General features: G+C 53.4%; 1 protein-coding gene across 1 annotated transcript in view; it reads left to right on the forward strand.

Moving 5' to 3' along the window:
- The window catches only part of Megf6 (multiple EGF like domains 6), a 99,598-nt gene that overhangs the window by 64,684 nt on the left and 16,888 nt on the right, over positions 1-18,026 (forward strand). Inside the window, exons 5-13 of the mRNA XM_036177067.1 lie at positions 5,410-5,532; positions 12,541-12,666; positions 13,774-13,896; positions 14,709-14,831; positions 14,998-15,135; positions 15,797-15,916; positions 16,499-16,621; positions 16,938-17,105; positions 17,378-17,509. Of these exons, the coding sequence (XP_036032960.1) occupies positions 5,410-5,532; positions 12,541-12,666; positions 13,774-13,896; positions 14,709-14,831; positions 14,998-15,135; positions 15,797-15,916; positions 16,499-16,621; positions 16,938-17,105; positions 17,378-17,509 (1,176 nt within the window). The remainder of the gene's footprint in view (positions 1-5,409; positions 5,533-12,540; positions 12,667-13,773; positions 13,897-14,708; positions 14,832-14,997; positions 15,136-15,796; positions 15,917-16,498; positions 16,622-16,937; positions 17,106-17,377; positions 17,510-18,026) is intronic.

The following is an 18,026-nucleotide window of genomic DNA, read 5'->3' on the forward strand; positions in this document are numbered from 1 at the left end:
CCCCTCCCACCAAGCCTCCTCAGCAGGGCCTCCCAGCCTTGCCAGGATGGCTTTATTCTCTGCTTTTGGTTTCTCTTCTGGTTGGCCAGGAGACTGAATGTCTATGCAGTTTGTGTGTTCATCTCAGTCTGAAGTTGTGCATCTATCTGTGTATGTCTTGTGTGTGTGTTTGTACGGTGGGCCTGTGTGTGCACATGTGTCTGTATGTGCCTGCGGTTTTGTGTGGGTTTGTGTCTCTGGATCATGGTTTGATTGTGAGTACGCCAGCAGGAATGCATGGGGTGTGCAGTCGGCGGGACCAGCATGGCCCCCTGGGGGTGGTTGGGCGGGGCCAGGAGTGGAGGCGGCGCCCCCTGGAGTCTGAGGATTTGGCCTTTACCTGCAAGGGGTGGAGGGAAAGCTGAAACCATAAAGGCAAAGGGGCGGGACATGCCAGACCCAGAGCTGCTCCCTGCCGGCGCACAGCCCTAGTGCCTCAGAGTTGGAGTGTATTCGCCAGTCTGTGTCTGGGCTGGGTGTGCACTGGAGCCTGGAGCTGGAGCCCTGAACAAGATCCTTGAGCTCAGGCCACCCACCACTCCACAGACCCGGCATGGAGGCATCCCGGGGCTGGGGAGGGCTGGCTGTGCTCTGGTGCCTTGGGCTCCTGGGCAGCCTGGTGGGTGTCACCGGCACTCACTATCGATATCTGTGGAGGAACTGCTACCCATGCCACCTGAGCCAGGCAGGCTACCCCGTGAGCACCGGTGACCAGAGGCCAGGTGGGCACCCCAGGAACAGGGGTAGGTGGGGTCAGGATGCCTCTCTCTAGCATGCTCCCTTTGTTTCTTTCTCTGTCTTATATATATATTTTGTGACGTGCACGGGTGTTCTGTCTGCATGTATGTATGTATACTATGTGCATGCAGTGACCTCAGAGGCCAGAAGAGGGTGTTGGATCCCCTGGAACTGGACTTACAGTTGTGAACCCCATGTGGGTTCTGGGAAGGAAATCATCTGGATGAGCAGCAAGTGATCTTAACTACTGTGCTGTCAGCCCTTCATTTCTTTTTTGTTTTCAAAGTTTATGCCAGGCAGTGAGCACAGGGGGAGCCAGACCTGGAAGGGTCAAATAGGTGGTCACTACTGCTGAGACAGGACCCAATGTGTCCTGAGCAATCAGACCTTCCCATCCTGTAACAGCAGGGAGGTTACTTGACTGGAGGAGGCCAGCAGTCCTCAGTTTTTGCACTAAGTTTTCCATGTCCCCCTCCTCTGTGTCAGCCACTCTGGAGTCAGGTGAGAAGGGAGGTGCTTAGGAACATTTTTGGGTGACCTATGTGAGTATGGCAGGTATTGTCATTTTGGCCCACAAGGCTCTCAGTCCTAGCCAGCAGGGTCACTTAGAGGCTCTGGGCTCCAGACTCCAGCAGCCATGGGTATTAGAATCCTTTCATTCTAGTTCACCCTGGAAGCTCGGATTTGATGCCTCTGGGCCAGCCTCCCTCTGTGTGGCTGTGCAGAGCTTGGAGCTGGGCACCCTCAGGAATGTGACTAGAGGCTGTGGTATATTCCGCTCTCAAGTGACTCATCGCTTGCACCCCAGGGGAAGGCAAGGGCCTCTGGTGCTCCCTATCAAGCCCTCCTAGACTCCCTGGGGTGAATCTCACTCTTCCATGCCTGAAAGACACCTGGGCATCATCAGATGCTGCTTGTCTTCTCTGTTGTGTCCCTCAACTCCGAGGGTCCTAGAGCCTCCAACCCTGAGCTGACCTCTTGCTCAGTGTTGAGGCTGGTATGTTGCTGCCTTGTAAGTGGCACTTGGAAACCCGTGTAGCATCAGGAGGCCTCAGTTGGGCATGCCAGGCTTTGGAGAACTTGGAGCCCAGTGCCTGCTCGGAGGCTTTTACGGGGCAGCAGGAGAAGAAATCTGGTGGAGTATGGTTTTCAAGAGTGAGAACCTGGTGTCTCAGAGGTCTCTGTTTCCTGGAAGCCATGGTGATGCTTGAGAAAGCTCTGAGGTGGTTTCCACAGAAGCAACATTTGGTGGCTGGCTAGCCTTGACTGCTGTGTGTTGTTGGGTGGGGAGCTGGTGGGTTGGTACCCCTGGTCTCTCCTTATGGCATTCTTAGTGCCTCCCTGCAGCACCACCAGCCTCAGCTTAGCAGGTACTTACAGGCTTACCCAGCTCCCAAGGGAACTGGCCCAGGTTGGCACAGCAATGTTGCCATGTGCTGCGGATCCTGTCACGAGGCTGCCAAGTCCCCAGTCACTGGTCTATTCCAGTGGAAATGACTATTCCAGTCCCCCAGCTGGATGACCCTTTCCTGGTACTCTGGGGGACCCAGTACACAGTGGGTTTGAACAAGCAGGTCACATTCTGACTCTCAGGTCATGTTAGGGTGCACACTCTGCTCAGGGCCATTCTTGTTGGGTCAGCAGGAGGGTGTCTGTGCTATAGTGGCATCCCAGCTATCTCTGCCATTTGGGGGGGGGGGGGGCTCTGCTCTTTGGAGCATCTCAGGATGGTCCCACTGCAGGCTCAGTGTGACCCCAGCTGCACTATCTCTGTGGGGGAGGTGTAGCACAGTCCTGGGGCATTCCATGTGGGATGAGGAAATTTTAGGGAACCTAGCCTCTGAGCATGCCAGGGCACAGATAGCTCTTGTGAGCCTGGCCATGCAGATGACCTCCAGCAAGTACTGCTGGGTCAGGAGGCCAGGCTAGAAGCTGTGGGCTCGTGAAGTAGTAGCTCATGTGACCTGAGTCACACAATAGATTTATCTGTACTCTGTATTTCTTTTTTTCTCATAACCACTCTTGAAGTTCAATATCTACTTGGTACCCTAAAACAATATAGACGAAGGCTAGGGTGTAACTCAGTTGGTAGAGTGTTTGCCTGACATGCACAAAACCATTCCCAGTGTTGCATTAAAAACCAGATGTAGTGGCCTGTGTCTATAATCCCAGCACTCAAGAGGTGGAGGCAGGGATTAGAAGTTCAGGGCTGGGTCTGGAAAGATGGCTCAGTGCTTAAGAGCACTGAATGTTCTTCCAGAGGTCCTAAGTTCAATTCCCAGCACCCACATGGTGGCTCACAGCCATCTGTAATGAGATCTCGTGCCCTCTTCTGGCCCGCAGAGACACATGCAGGGGGAACACTGTATACATAATAAATAAATAAATCTTTAAAAAAGTAGTAGTAGTAGTAGTAGTAGTAGTAGTAGTAGTAGTAGTAGTTCAGGGCTATCCTTGGCTACATAGTGAATTTGAGGCTGGCCTTGGCTATATGAGACCTATCTCAAACAAAAACAGTGAAACCCGACTAGTTACCTGTGGTTGGTGGAGGTGGGAGTCCCCAAAAGGCTAGAATTGAGATGTAAGCATCGAGCAAAGCTGGGAGGAAGAACCTGTGTCTTCTCCCTCCTGGTGCTCAGAGGCCTGGACTCAGTACTGAAGTGACAGACCTGTCCATCCCCACCTCCTTGCTCTCTCTGACCCTCCCATTCCCTTGTGAGCCTTGTGGTGGCCTTGAATTTGTCCAGATAATCCAGGACTCTTCCCAAGTCAACGCCCTCTGCACAGTCCTGTCTTCAGTTTCCATTTTGCTGAATGGTGTCATGAGAATGGGATGCGAGCATCTTTAGGGACATTATCTAGCCTGCCATGCTAACTTTAAGGACTATTGAGCCCATGGCTCCTCAGGTCATAGCTAAAGCTCTGCTTGTAGGTTCAGCACTTCAGAGTTCCTCCAAATTGTTTGAGAACTGCTCTGTGCTGCCGCCCTGTGGCCCACTTTGGGATGAAACAAGTAGGGTCCTGCCTTGCTTTCAGAATGTCAGTTATTTCTGTAAAAAAGGGTTTGTCTCTGTTCAGAAGAAGCTTGGCTGCCAGGGCTGAAGGGATGTGTTGGGGGAAAACCCTTCAGTCTACGATGGACCTGCTGTGTCTAGATGTGGGTTCTAGAGGATGGCAGTGCTGGGGTCTGTCACTCCCACAGTAATAGGCCCTCCATTTCCAGGAAGCACATTAAAGGTAGGAAGACATCGAAGCTGGAGTTATTATGCTAGTCCCTCCTAAAAGGCATTCATGACAGTGATAAAGCCCCTATCCCCACCTGATGCCTCATAGGAGTGATCTGGGACCCTTGTAGGGAGTTGGTTGCACACAGAGGGAGGCTAGAGTAACTGTCTCTGTCTAAAAGGACTGTGGAGAACTGGGAGGTATGTGTGATCAGGGAGACCCATGCTGTCACACCTGTGTATGGAGGGCTAGCGGAGGTGTCCTGTTGAGAAACGACTGCCTTGTACCTAGAGTTCCTTCACAGACTACTTACTTCACAGACTGCTTGAGAGTCTGTGGTCAGCAGGGCTCCCGGGCTTCTGAGGAGCCTGCAGCTGTGCAGACTGACCGTTCCCCTCTGACTGGCCTGGGATGATTTAGATCCCCTTGCAGGGTTCTGATAATGGCTGAGTCCATTTCTCTTATAGCCTGTTCACCTTACTCACAGTGTTGGGGGTCAGGAGTGATGTCCAGGAATGCCCAGACTGTCTAGATAGGGTTTTGCAGACCCGCTGGCTGAGAAGGTCCCTGGCATGTACGTCAGCTAGCTGTGTGTGCTTCTGTGACCTTCTAGGGATTTGAGATCAGGAACACTCCTCTCTGGACCCCATGAAATGGGTGTTGTCACCCTAATTCTTCTAACGTGGGGCCTGAAACCCTTATCGTGCCCTGGCTCTTCTGTCTCTCGAAGTATTTTGGGTCCTCATTAGCACCATCAAGCCTTTGTTTTCAAGCCAAGGACTCATGTGGCAGTGGCTTTGTGGGACAGAAGCAGGGGCTTGTGGCTTTGTTTCCCTGCCTCTTGTGACAGGTACACAGAGCAGGGCACCCACTTGTGGCTCCAAGTGAGCCCCTTGCCAGCCTGCCAGTTGACTCTTCACCACAATCCCATTGTTGCCCAGAGGTACCTGGTGACACTCATCATACAAATTCCAGAAAACCTCCTGGAAGGGGCATCATGGAATGAGGGTCACACTCCCAGCAGACAGGTCTTAGGAAGCACTGAGAAACAGAAAGGAGGCACTGTGTGAACAGAGAGAGGTACCACTGTCCATGCCTTGAGTCCATCCTTGACCCTGAATCTCTCCTTGAGAGCCCTCATTGTCTCCTTCTGGACTCCTGGGCTGGTCCTACCTTTGGGGTCGTGTGCACCTGATATGGAGAAGACAATGGCCCATGCTGAATTTTCATTTGGTAGCTCTTCCCATTAGGGCATGCCAGCTATGGAGGATGGGCACTGACTCTGTCTGGGGTTGTTAGGGAAATAGATGTGGTCTGACAAGGTCTTGAGTTTATGCTTCCATCTGTTTAGTGCAATGGGCCTGGCCTGGTGTGTGCCTAGCCAGTAACTCCACTCTCTCTACCTAGATGTGGACGAGTGTCGTGCACACAATGGTGGTTGCCAACATAGGTGTGTGAATACCCCTGGCTCTTACCTCTGTGAGTGCAAACCTGGCTTCCGGCTCCACACAGATGGCAGGACCTGCCTAGGTAAGTGTTCCCTGTTTTGGGCTCTGAGCCTCTGATAACCCTCACTCTCCAGAATGTACTCAAGTCTGGGAAGGGGCTGAGGGAAGCCTGAGTGGGCTGGCACTGGACTATGCCCTCAGCAGCTTCTTCCTGTGGAGTATGGCTGCCTGGGAGTCCCGAACACACCCTGCAGGGTGGTACTGCTCCTCCCACCTTAGGTAAGGAAGGAGGCTGAGGTTTGGATGGGTAAAGAAGTGCATTCCAGGTCTCTGCTCATGCAGGTCCCCGTGTCTCCAGCCTGTGTATGCTCTGCAACTCTGCTGAGTCTTGTTGAGAGATTGAGACCATCTGCAGGGGTTGATCAATCAACAGGGACCCAGGCCTAGCTGGGCTGCCACCAAGACATGGGGTGGGAGACTCCTCGGGCTGCTCTTGGGTGGTAGGGAGACAGGCTGAGCCTTGGCCCTGTCAACAGAAAGCATTTCTTGGTCTGCAGAACAGGGCTTCTCTGGAAGCCTGGGGATGTGAGCTGCAAGAGCGACAAGGGGGAATCAGAAAGTGGGCCCCTGGGCCCTGGCTATCTATCTGTAGGATTTCTGCTATGAGGGAAGGGTTTAGTGGTCTCCTGAGAACACAGCGTCTCTGGCAGCTTAGCTAAAGAGACATCCAGGGTCAGGCAGAGGAAGCTGGTAAGAACAGTTAGTGGCTGTCCACTTCATAGTGCACCCTGGAGACTCTGCTGATCCCTCCTCTGTTTCTATGTTGTTCTTGGGGGAAGGTGCCCCCACTTTCTACTTTGGAGATCCAGACAGCTTGGGCCAGTTCTGAGCAGCCTGGTCTTGGCTGCTATATGGCCGGCAATGTGCCAGCCCTGGGGGGTTGCACCCCATACACACATGTCCCAGCCTTTGTCCGCTCCGCTGCAGGAGCCAGGCAGCTGCCCGAGTGAGAAGTAGAAGCAGATGCAGGAATGTTGCCATGTGTTCCAGGGTAGCTGTGATAGCGGAGTTTCTGGGAGTCTGTGGCTTGGGCTCTTTAGTCTTGGGCACCCTTGTCAGGCACGATGCTCTTTAAAGAAAGGTGATGCTGGAGATTTGGTATGAGGGGTGACCCCTGCTGTGGGCTCCCTGCTGGCTTCAGGACTAGGACACTCATTCCTATGTGTTTCTCTTCACTGTCTCCATTGATAGTGGCCCTCACAGAGATGCCCTGCCAGGATAGAGGGCCAGGGTGGGATGTATCATTAACAGTCAGACAGCAGGGATGCTTCTTAGACCCAGAGTGACCTGTGGTACTGCTCAGAGGAGCCTTAAGCTGCTGGCCTCAGGAAGTACAGGAGGGATATCCCTTTACCCTGCCCTGGTCCTGGGCCCACACCACCCATTGCTATACTGGAGACAGACATGCTAGATTCTGTACTCGTGGCGTCCCAGAAGGATGGGCTCATGGCATGTATTTATTGTGGAGGGTCTGGATTGCCCCAGTGGCTGTCCCCACAACACTGTAAGTGGGTGGGTTCTCAGGGCTTCTGACCCCTCACACCTGACAATTGACTTGCAGAGCAGTGGCCTCAGATGCTCTCTCTCTCTCTCTCTCTCTCTCTCTCTCTCTCTCTCTCTCTCTCTCTCCTCTTCAAGGTCTCATGTAGCTAAGATTGAGCTTACTGTGTAGCCAAAGCTGCGCTAAACTTCTGGTCCTCAAGCTTTTGCCTCCCAAGCATTGGGGTTATAGGCTTGTGCTACCACACCCTGCTCCGAATGCTCTAAGCATAGTAATAAAACACAGAAAGAGTTCCATTTCCATTCTCTTTTTAAATTTCATTTTTATTATGTGTATGAATATTTGTTTGCCTGTATGTATGTGTGTATACTATGTGTGTGTCTGGTGCCTGTCAAAGCCAGAAGAGGGGGTTGGATCCCCTGGACCTGGAGTTAACAGATGGTTGTGCACTGCCATTCGGATGCTGGGAACTAAATCCAGGTCCTCTGTAAGAGCAGCCAGTGCTTTTAACCACTGAACCTTCCCCTGCTCTTAAAAATGTGTATTTTAAGAAGGACTTTGCCATCAACCCACTATAGTAAGAACATTGTCTCCTGTCCTGGCTACCACTCCAACAGGAACAAAAGGGCCCCACCCATGGCTTGGGATATACTCCTGGGTGCTCTGTCCTCTGTCTCATTTCTGAGGTGATGACTTGGGGGAAGGTTTGGGGGAGGGGTGCAGCCAGGCCTGAGGCTGTTCTAGCTTTCTGTGCTTGGGCCAGATCCAGTTCCTTCTTTCCCTGGCCATGGAAAGTGGGGCCTGCCCAGGATGGTGGTTTGGCTGAGGGTCCAGGACTGTCCTTCCTACTTTCCCGTGACATTTTGCAGAGCTCCAGAGTGGAATAGCCCCGGGGTGTCATAACACTGCAAGGGAGCCCTCCTCCCCGCTGTGGCTGGGGTGCTCTGAGTGGCATGTGCCTAGCCAGTAGCTTTTAATATGGCCCGGACACTGGCCTTGTATATGGCTGTTTCCTCGTGTCCTCTGGGTTGAAGGACAAATGGGGTCAATCTGAGGGACTGTGGTTGTCGCTGGCTTAGCCCCGGGCCACAGGTGGCCTCTCTCTTCATCTCTCATCTGTTGGCTCAGGATGGACACCCTTGGAGAGGGCACTGCTGCCAACACACGCCTGTGGTGGTCCCACTGCCAGAGTCACATGGATCCTAGTGTGCTCTTGGCCTGTCCCTGGCTGTGTATCTGTGGCCTTGGCTGAGCCTTCTCTCCCCAGGCATCAGGACAGTAAAGGGCTTTACAAGCCCCAGCTTCCCCCAAGGCTCCTTCCTGAAGGAGATGCCTCAAGGAAGGTTGTTTGGGACCTGGAGGCTGCTGCTGGCAGCATCCTGGGTCTGGGGCCAAAGCCACAGGCAGCTCAAATGTGCAGACTCAGAGGCTCTTCTGCAAAACTCATCCCCATGGAGCCGCAGATGCAGCTCTGCCCATGTTTCCCAGTCCTTCCCAAACCTGGCAGGGGTTACAGTTGCTCAGGGGGTCAGTTTCCCAGCCTGGAGAAGCCTGAGGAAGCCTGGCCTGAGTGGAGCCAGTGGGAGAGGTGGGGAGCTGCTGTGGTCAGTCTCTTTCTGTCTCCCGACCCCACCCTGGGCTCTTCACGGGGCAGGGACTGCTTCCGCCCAGCCTTGGGGAAACAGGCTGAGATGAAACAAGGGTACCGAGGTTCAGCAGGCCATACTAGGTGTCTCGTCCCAACCCAGAGCTGCCAGGGAAGAGGGCACAAACCCTGAGCTAGGTACAGAACCCAGCGGGAACAGTTAGGCAGTCACACTGGGCATTCAGGGCAATTGCATGCACAGGGCACAAGGTTGGTGAGTGGAGGCAATGCTGGCTTGAAGTGGGGATGGGGGGGTGGGAGGGGTCCAGTCCTGCTGTCCCTGGGTCAGCTGCAGTGTCACCAAGGTTGACATTGGCTGTTGTAAGGAGTAGTCCTCCTTACAGGACGTATTTGCCTTCTAGGTAACCCACCAGGTACTTTGGTAAATGCTCTAGAGGAAAGAAGCTGGGCAGTTCTTGTGAGGATGCCGCTAGGTGCTAAGGCTTGGCAGTAGAAACCTGCCCAGGGTTGTGGGTGTGGTGTGAAAGATGTGAGCTGTGAGCCTAGAGGTTACCTGTATGTATGTATGCGTGTATGTATGCATGTATGAATGTATGTATGTGTTTGCATCTGTGTATGCATGTATGTATGTATGTGTGTATATATGTATGTATGTATTCATGTATGTATGTGTATGCATGCATGCATGCATGTATGCATGGTATGATGAGTCCCTCTGTGCTGCCATCTGCTCCTGCCCTGTCATAGAGCTTCCTAGGACAGGACAGACTGCTCTGGCCACTGACCATACATGGTGGCAGCTCTCAGCACCCAGAAGCCACACCAGTTTAAGGACAACAACGATAACCCTGTGACACCACCCTCCTGCTAGCCTCAAACCACCAAGCTGGTCTGAGGGCTGTATAAAAGCAGCTGATGGACGTGGCTTGGCTGATGGTAGGCAGACCTGATTCTTGTATAGTCCATACTGATGAGTTTAGCCCAGAGGCACCCCAAGACCCAGTGTGCCTGTCCCATCCCCCCACCCCACATGCTGCCAACTGCATGGCACTCATGCTCCAAGGCTCTGAGGCCATGGCTCAGGACCTAAGGTGCTGCCTTCTGAGACTGGGCTAGTGCCCTTTGTTGGGGGTGTCATCCATCCAAGAATGTTGTACAGGTTGGCACAAGTAGCCCTTTGTCTTGTAGGAAATATATTTTCTATGAGGTCCAGGATCTTCCTCCACAAAACCTGCTCCTTCCTCCGAGCTTTGCATCCCACACCCCACCCTGAGTAGTGTGACTCCTGCTGGTTGTGAGTGGAGTCTCTCTTGGAGATTCTTGGATTTGCCAGAGGTCAGTCCTGGCTGCCCTGACAAAACTCCACAGAGGCTTAAGTAACTGGGTTTTATTTTTCATATAGCTGTAAGTCCAAAAGCAAAGTGCCAGCCTTTCTTGTCCCTGATGAAACCAGAGCGCTGTCTGTGTGACCTCTTCTGACCTTAGTTAAAGCAGAATCTGAACATTGTCCTATCAGAGGGCTTCGGCTTGTGAGTTGGGGGAGGGTGCAGGGACACACACATACATGAAGACTCTAATATAGTGTGTCACCCAACTATAGTCACGTGTGTCTGATCTGGAAGTGGGCGGAGACCTATGTGAGACCTTGGGACTTGTAGGATGGGCCAATGGGGCAGGACTATTGGGTCCTGCAGGATTGTACACAGATCACAGACCCCTGCTGAGTTGGGGTGAAGTGGAAAATGGGGTGTCATGGAGCCAGACCTACCCAGCCCTGTTGCCTAGGCTGTCCTGGTGTTCCTAACCCTCCCACCTCTATCCCCAGAACTGTGATTCCAAGTGTGTCACCACCCATGGCTGAGGCGCTTGCTTGTGAATATGTACTGCTTGCAGGGAGGCCAGTCCCTGACCTCTGCTCCAAAGGTCACTCAGCTTTGGTCATGTCTGACCTCGGGCCTGATTTCTAGAACCATAACTAGGTGTGAGCTTCTGGCCTTGGCCCTGGCAGAAGTCCCCAGAGTGAGTGTCCTACAGCTGGGCCTCAGTAACTTGAGGGACCTGGAGATGTCTCCACCAGCCCTGAGGCCCAGGCACACAGACCCTGGCCATTCCCGGAGCTGTGCAGCCCAGCACAGAGAAAAGACAGTCTGTCTGGCTCAGATTTCCAGGAATCCACAAAGGATATGCTGGGTGATGCTGCCCTGCCTCCCTGGTGTGCACATCTTGGGAGCATCTGTGAAGTCACAGTTCTGTGGAGCAGAGGACAGGGATGGTTCTGAGGGTGTGAGGCTGAACTGAAATTGCAGGTCTTTAATGCCAGCCCATGGTGGACTCATTCATGGGCCGCTTTGCCCATGACCAGATTGGAGATGACATACCTTTCCCTCCTGGTTAGTGGTGCCTCCTGCCAAGGTACTGAGACATCGTGCCCCTCTGTGCCTGCCTGGTCCTGCCAGAATGGACTTCTGGTTTCTATTACATGTCCTGAGTAGAGATGCAGTTGGTGTGGTGAGCACAAGTAAACAGAGCCCCCAGGAATGTGGGGCCAGCTGAGGCCATGTGCATGGGTGCCCAGATGCCTCTGGAGGGAGGGCTGGTGTCTGAACAGCTGACTCAGGTGAGGCCAGCCAGGCCTGGGCTCGGTATGGCTTCCATCCAGTGTAGGGGTCAGAGCAGAGTTGGGGAAGGCTTCAGGTTGGCAGGCTTTCCTCAGTTCTGTAGGAACTTGCTATAGCTCCCCCCTTGATGCATATGTTGGGAGCCCTGGGTGGCCAGGAGTTTGGTCACTGCCTCCCCATGGCTGGCTTTGCCCCAGAGAAGGGGGCTTCCATGTGCTCTTCTGGCTGTGCTTCATGTGAGGAGAGACCTGTTTCATGAGCAAATGTGGCCTTTAAGCAAGCTTGCTTTAAAGGAAGCCCAGCCTTCTCAGAGCCCTGAGGCAGCTCACAAGACCCATGCCGCAGCCAGCACCCAGGCCTTGCAGTGCCATCCTCGGTTGTGCTAAGCCCCCATCCCTAGGCAGTAATTAACCATGGGCAGTACTGCTTAAAGTTGACAGTGTTCCCACATCCCAGGCAGCATCTTAGGGTACAGCCTGGCCCCCAGAGTGCTTTAATAATGACTCTTAGGTTTGCTGACACAGCTCTGAGCACAGGCCTGCAGGCAGACAGCTTTACCTCCCAGGCCAGGGGCAGCATTCTTGTGGCTTCTCTCCAGAGCTCAGTGCTAACTTCCTTTAACCACAAGGCCATTGCCAGAGACTCGATTGTAACCAAATCCATGCCAGGAGCTGGCTGCTATTGCTAGTGGAGCTCAGTGTCCATCCTGTGTGCCTTGCCATGAAAAGCATCTTTCCCATCTCCACAGGCCAGCTGGGGGTACAACTGATTTCAGCCATAGATACATAGGTATCCACCAGGCCAGCCAGAATCTCTCTTCCATGCTCTGCAGCAGTTCAACCAGAAAAGACAGGGTACTGCCCTCTGGGATATGGTTTCTCTGATGACTGATGGCTGCTGGGAAGAGTGGACACTCTGATAGGGTGTGAGGTGTGGCCTGTCCTGGGGTAGAAAGAATTTGCTTTGATTTCCCTCAGGAACTGGTAGCCAGGCCTATAGGCTGAGGTGGACATTCATAGAGGCTCCTGCCCTTCTGTCCTGGCCTGAGGACCATGGTGGTAGGGTAGATCTCACCATGCCTCCTAGCATGCTGTCAGGGAATGAGCCAGCTGCTTCTCAACAATCTCCCGGTGTTGTGTGTCTTGTGCTGTGGGGATGCTGGACTTCTGACAAGATGGACTGATCTACCTTGTATCCGGCCCCTGGGTGGTGAGGGTTCATGTGTGAGGCCATAATTATCAGTCCTTCTCAAGTGAGATTGAGAACCTGCCTTCTTGACCTGATCGAAGCTCTTCATGTCCTTAGCCATCAGCTCTTGCACTCTGGGAAATGGTGGCTGCCAGCATCAGTGTGTCCAGCTCACAGTGACACAGCACCGCTGCCAGTGCCGGCCCCAGTACCAGCTGCAGGAGGATGGCAGACGCTGTGCGCGTAAGTATTGTGGAGCTGGGAGTGTGTGTGTATGGGTGTGTGTGTGTATGTGAGTGTGTGTGTATGGGTGTGTGTGTGTGTATGGGTGTGTGTGTGTGTTGTGGGGTGCAGGATCCAGGGAAGAGCCTGATGCAGTGATGACCTGGTGGTGGGAGGCAGAGAGGCCTGGTTTGTTGTGGACCTGAGGTGCAGGAATGGTAAGCACTATTGGATGGCATGTCCTCAGGGCAGGAAGTTCAGGATGGAGACAGTACCCCTCGTCCCTAGATGTCCATCTGGGGTTTGGGCAGAGGAGGTAGCCAGGCCAGTGTGTAGGACTTTGGGCTGCTTGCATATGAGAAAAGGACTTTGCTAACGGAGTGTGTGAGGCAGGATCAGAGCCCCTCCTCCAGATGTGGAAATGGGACAGAGCAGGTGCTGGGACTCCCCAGGAGAGTAGGGAGTAAATGTAGATATGAGGGGGCCGAGGTGGGTGGAAAGGTATGGGATCTAAGGGCTGGGGGGCGGGACACAGGGCTGAACAGGTTACAGAGTCAGGGGTGTTGTTATGGAACTCGGGGTCATAGGGCTGAGGGATACACAGGTGAGAGTTTCACAAGGCTGAGGGACTCAGGCGGAGGAGGAACACAAGGCCCTGGAGGATCACAGGGTTGGATGATCACATGGGGTCCTTGGGTCAGAGGACTGGGGAGAAGGGTTTGGGGCTTCTAGCCCTGGTGTCAGTTTCAACACCTTACCTGAAAGCAAGAACTCTGGGAGGAGCAGGCAAGGCTCACAGCCAGAGCTGACCTGGTCTGGCCACCTTCTTCCTGGAAGGCCCTCTTCTGGCGAGGCCTTGCTTTCTGCCATAGTCCACGTTCCTTGAGAACCATGACATTCACAAGTCATGGGTATTTGTGGGGTACTGACTCTGGTGTTTTGATTGAGCCTTAAGAGCTTGGCCTTGGCTATGGAGTCTTTTTGGGAAAACTCAGAGCTACCCACACCTGGGAGACCACGGCACAGGCTGGAGCAGAGAGGGATTCCTGTACTGAGGAGGAATACTGCATCTATCAGTCCCTTCCCCATCTCTTCCTTTGCCTCTACCCCTCTGGCTCTGTTATGCAGGAAGAAGCCCGTGTGCAGATGGCAATGGTGGCTGCATGCACGTATGCCAGGAGCTCCGAGGCCTTGCCCACTGTGGCTGCCACACAGGTTACCAGCTTGCTGCAAACCGCAAGGCCTGTGAAGGTAGGATGCTTTACCTAGCCCAGCATCCCTGAGGCACCCTTCTGGATGGGTCTTTGGGTGACCTAGGGTGACATTCAGTATCCTCTCCCTGGTGGGGGTTATAGTAGGGGGACAGACCAAAGGAGCTGTCTACAACCCAGAAATGTTTCTGCAGAAGGGAGGGAACTCAGGTTTCTGTTTTAGACACACTTCCTGTGGTGCCCACCTAGCACCTGATCCTTAAGACCCAGGAGAGGAGAGCAAGGGAGGGGACAAGAGACCACAGATAAACCCCAGGAAGTATCCCAGTGAATCAGTGCTGGGCTTCCTCAAGGCAAGTGTTGTCAAATGCATCATTAATTATAGGCTACAGTTTGGCCATAGTTTCCAGAATCCTTTCTTTCATCCTGCTGGCCAGGTTTATGCTTCACTATATATATATTCACTATGTGCTGTCCCGACTTCTCTGTAGATAGTAGATCTGGGATGAGCAGCCTTGGGGAAAGTCTGCCCTTTGCCCAGTGACTTCACAGTGAGTGCAGTGGCCTCCCAAGATGTCATGCCAGATGCCCAGGTGCCTGCAGGATACATACCCATCGGCACTAGGAAGTCATTACTGGTACAACAGAAAAGACCCCCTCTGGCCTCAACATGAGACACGATTTGTGTGCACTCCCTCCCTAAGAATCTGTCAGGGTGTGCCGGCAGGTATTGGGCAGCATGATCTACACTAAACTGTCCAAGCTGTTAATGTGTCCAGGGATATGGGGCCACCACCACTTTTCCCACTGTTGAGAGCCTCTAACAACCCTTTCTCTGTCTCTGCCTTTCAGATGTGGATGAATGTGCCATGGGGCTGGCCCAGTGTGCTCATGGCTGCCTCAACACTCAGGGATCCTTTAAATGCGTATGCCACGCAGGCTATGAGCTGGGGGCTGATAGCCGGCAGTGCTACCGTAAGTAGTCAGTGAGCAGTGGACTGGGGGGTATTTGAGGTGCTAATGTGGCACCCCAAGACCCTAAAGTCAGTTTCTGTTGGGCAGCTCTGGGTGTGGGTGCCCAGGGGCTGGTTAGGGAGGGCTGAACCTTGTCCCACATCCCAGCTGTCTGATGTCATCACAGGGATTGAGATGGAGATTGTGAACAGCTGCGAGGCTGGCAATGGTGGCTGCTCACATGGCTGCAGTCACACTAGCACCGGACCCCTGTGTACCTGCCCTCATGGTTACGAGTTGGATGAAGACCAGAAGACCTGCATTGGTGCGAACCAGTTCCTTCCAGGGTGCCCTGCCCCTCCAGCCCCAAGACTCGTGGCTACACCCAGTTTGGGGCTTGTTTGGTGCCATGACTTGGAAGTTTTCTCTCTCTGCTGCTCTGACTGTCTGGGCTCAGCAGGAGCTGCAGGAGAAGCTGATGAGAATCAGCAGCTCAACTCAAAGGATTCTGAGCACTTGCCTTGGCCTACTGGGCTCTCCCCTGCCTGCCCCTTATAGCCATTGGGTATGCATGTGCTGTGTGTGTGTGTGTGTGTGTGTGTGTGTGTGTGTGTGTGTGTGTGTGTGTGTGAGAGAGAGAGAGAGAGAGAGAGAGAGAGAGAGAGAGAGAGAGAGAGATCATGTCCATGTAACTGTTCATGTGTGTGGTTGTGGGTATATACAATTGGATACAGGTATGTGAATATGTGAGTTTGGGCAGGAGGGCAGGAGTGAATAATTGTGCATGATTCCTTCCAGGTATGTCAGGTTCTGTGGCTGTATGCATGATTGTATGTAGTATGCAAGCGATTGTGTGCAGGCTCACATGTGGTCAGGTAGGATTGTGTATAGGCATGAACACAGGGTTGCATGGCTTGTTGCTGTGGGATTGTGGGAGGATATATGTGTATCCATGGTGACAGTAGGCTCCTGTATATACTCCACAGACATTGATGACTGTGCCAACTCGCCATGCTGCCAGCAGGTGTGTGCCAACACCCCTGGTGGGTATGAGTGCAGCTGCTATGCTGGCTACCGGCTCAACACTGATGGCTGTGGTTGTGAGGGTGAGCACATGCTACTCAGTAGCAGCTGGGGATGAGGGGAGAAATATCAGGTCAGCATGGAGGTAGGCATGCAATCGGCCTGCTTCCTGCTCTGCTTGAGGACACTGATTAAGTGCCTGCTGTATGCCCATGCACTCCCATACAATCATTCTGACCACATGCAAACTTGCCTATGAGCTCTTGCATACCACACACAATTTGTACATGTAGCTAGCCAGTCTCATGGGTATCCAGAAGCATGTACTTATATACAGTTGTGTACTTACTAACTCACACACACACACCATTGCCCCTCCCTCCCTCTTGCCCTCTGGCCTGTAGTAACTGGCTCCCCTCATAGGGTTGGGGACATGCTCCTGCCTGTTCCTTAAATGACTCCCCTGGCAGATGCCCACTGTCCCTTCATTCTTGTGTGGAAAGACTTCTGGAGCAGGCACCATGGCTGGGTGGAGGGGGGTATGGGGTGGTAGTGTTACCAGCTACTTAGGGGGATGAGCACTTGACTCTGAGCACAGCCAGGATAGGCATGGGTCTCCAAGCTTACCATGGGAGCACAACCCCAATAGCTCCATTTGTCTGCAGACGTTGACGAGTGTGCCTCTGGTCACAGCGGCTGCGAGCATCACTGCTCTAATCTGGCTGGCTCCTTCCAGTGCTTCTGTGAGGCTGGTTTCCGGTTGGACGAGGACCGGAGGGGCTGCACCCGTGAGCCTCCCCTAAGCACTGCCTTCTGGGTGTCTGATCCCAGTAGTTCACGTATCTGGCATGCTAGCTGGCTTACCATCACCTCTGTGGGCCCCATGTGGTCCTGTTTCCTGCGGTAGGGGTGGGGCCAGCAGGCTGAGGGAAGCAGGTTGGTCGGGTAAGCAATTGATTGGGTAGGGCACAGTGTTACAGGGAGTCTGGGGCATCTAGTTTCTGTACTGACCTGGTGAGAGAATAGCAGAGACCTAAGGCGGTGTTGTTGTTGAGTAGAGTACATGGGCAGCAAGAGCTGAGAGGCCCGTGTGTCATTCCCCAGCCCTAGAAGAGTCCGTGGTGGACCTGGATGGCCAGCTGCCCTTTGTACGGCCCCTGCCCCACATTGCAGTGCTGAGGGATGAGCTGCCACAACTCTTCCAGGATGACTACGGGGCTGAGGAGGAGGCAGCAGAGCTGCGAGGAGAACACACACTCACTGAGAAGTTTGGTGAGGCATGAGCTTGGCTTCAACCGTAGGGCATGGCAGCTTGCAGTCCTGGGCCATGCTGCCCTATGATTTGGGGAGGCCCAAAGAGGGTCCACCCCTTACAGTTTGTACAGCCTATTCAGGGCTAAACTGGCCCCCAGCTCCTAGGGTGGGGTTCCCATATCTCAACTTGGAACTTAGAGTCTAAGGTGTCCCTTGTCCTCTCTTCTTTGGCCCAAGGGCCTGAGGCTAGGGGATCTAGCTCTGAGGTCTCTCTCCCCATCTTCCCTCAGTCTGCCTGGACCACTCCTTTGGCCATGACTGCAGCCTGACCTGTGATGACTGCAGGAACGGAGGGACATGCTTCCCAGGCCTGGATGGCTGCGACTGCCCAGAGGGCTGGACGGGGATCATCTGCAATGAGAGTGAGGCGCTGGTGGGGTCTAGTCAGTGAGGTCCAAGAGCTGTTGATCATCAATTCTGTATGGTTCCTCCTACCTAGCCCAGGGGAAAAGAATCTGAGTATGTCCACCCACCCATCCGTCCATCCATGTGCTAACCCTCCATCTACTCACCTATCCATCTATCTATCCACCCACCAATCTAACCATCTATCCACACACCCATGTATCAATCCATTCATCTGTCCATCCATTCACCATCTTATTATTCCTTCCCTCCCCCTCCCTTTGATAAGAGTCTACTGACTGTCTCCTCCTTGTACTAGGCATGGTACTAGGATGTGGGGCATTCTGGGAACTGGCAGGACAGGGTGTGTGATGCTCCCAGTCAGTCTCTAGAGATCCAGATATCTAAGAGGTGTCCATGGAGGAGAGCTAGTAGACAGGCTTCTCTTGTACAGGTAACTGGGACTATGAAACCATCTGATGGGAGCAGACCCTTGCTCAGGGATACACAACAATTTAGTAGCTGAAGCACTCT

The sequence above is a fragment of the Onychomys torridus genome, chromosome 2 (genome assembly GCF_903995425.1).
Source record: "Onychomys torridus chromosome 2, mOncTor1.1, whole genome shotgun sequence".
NCBI classification, from domain to species: Eukaryota; Metazoa; Chordata; class Mammalia; order Rodentia; family Cricetidae; genus Onychomys; species Onychomys torridus.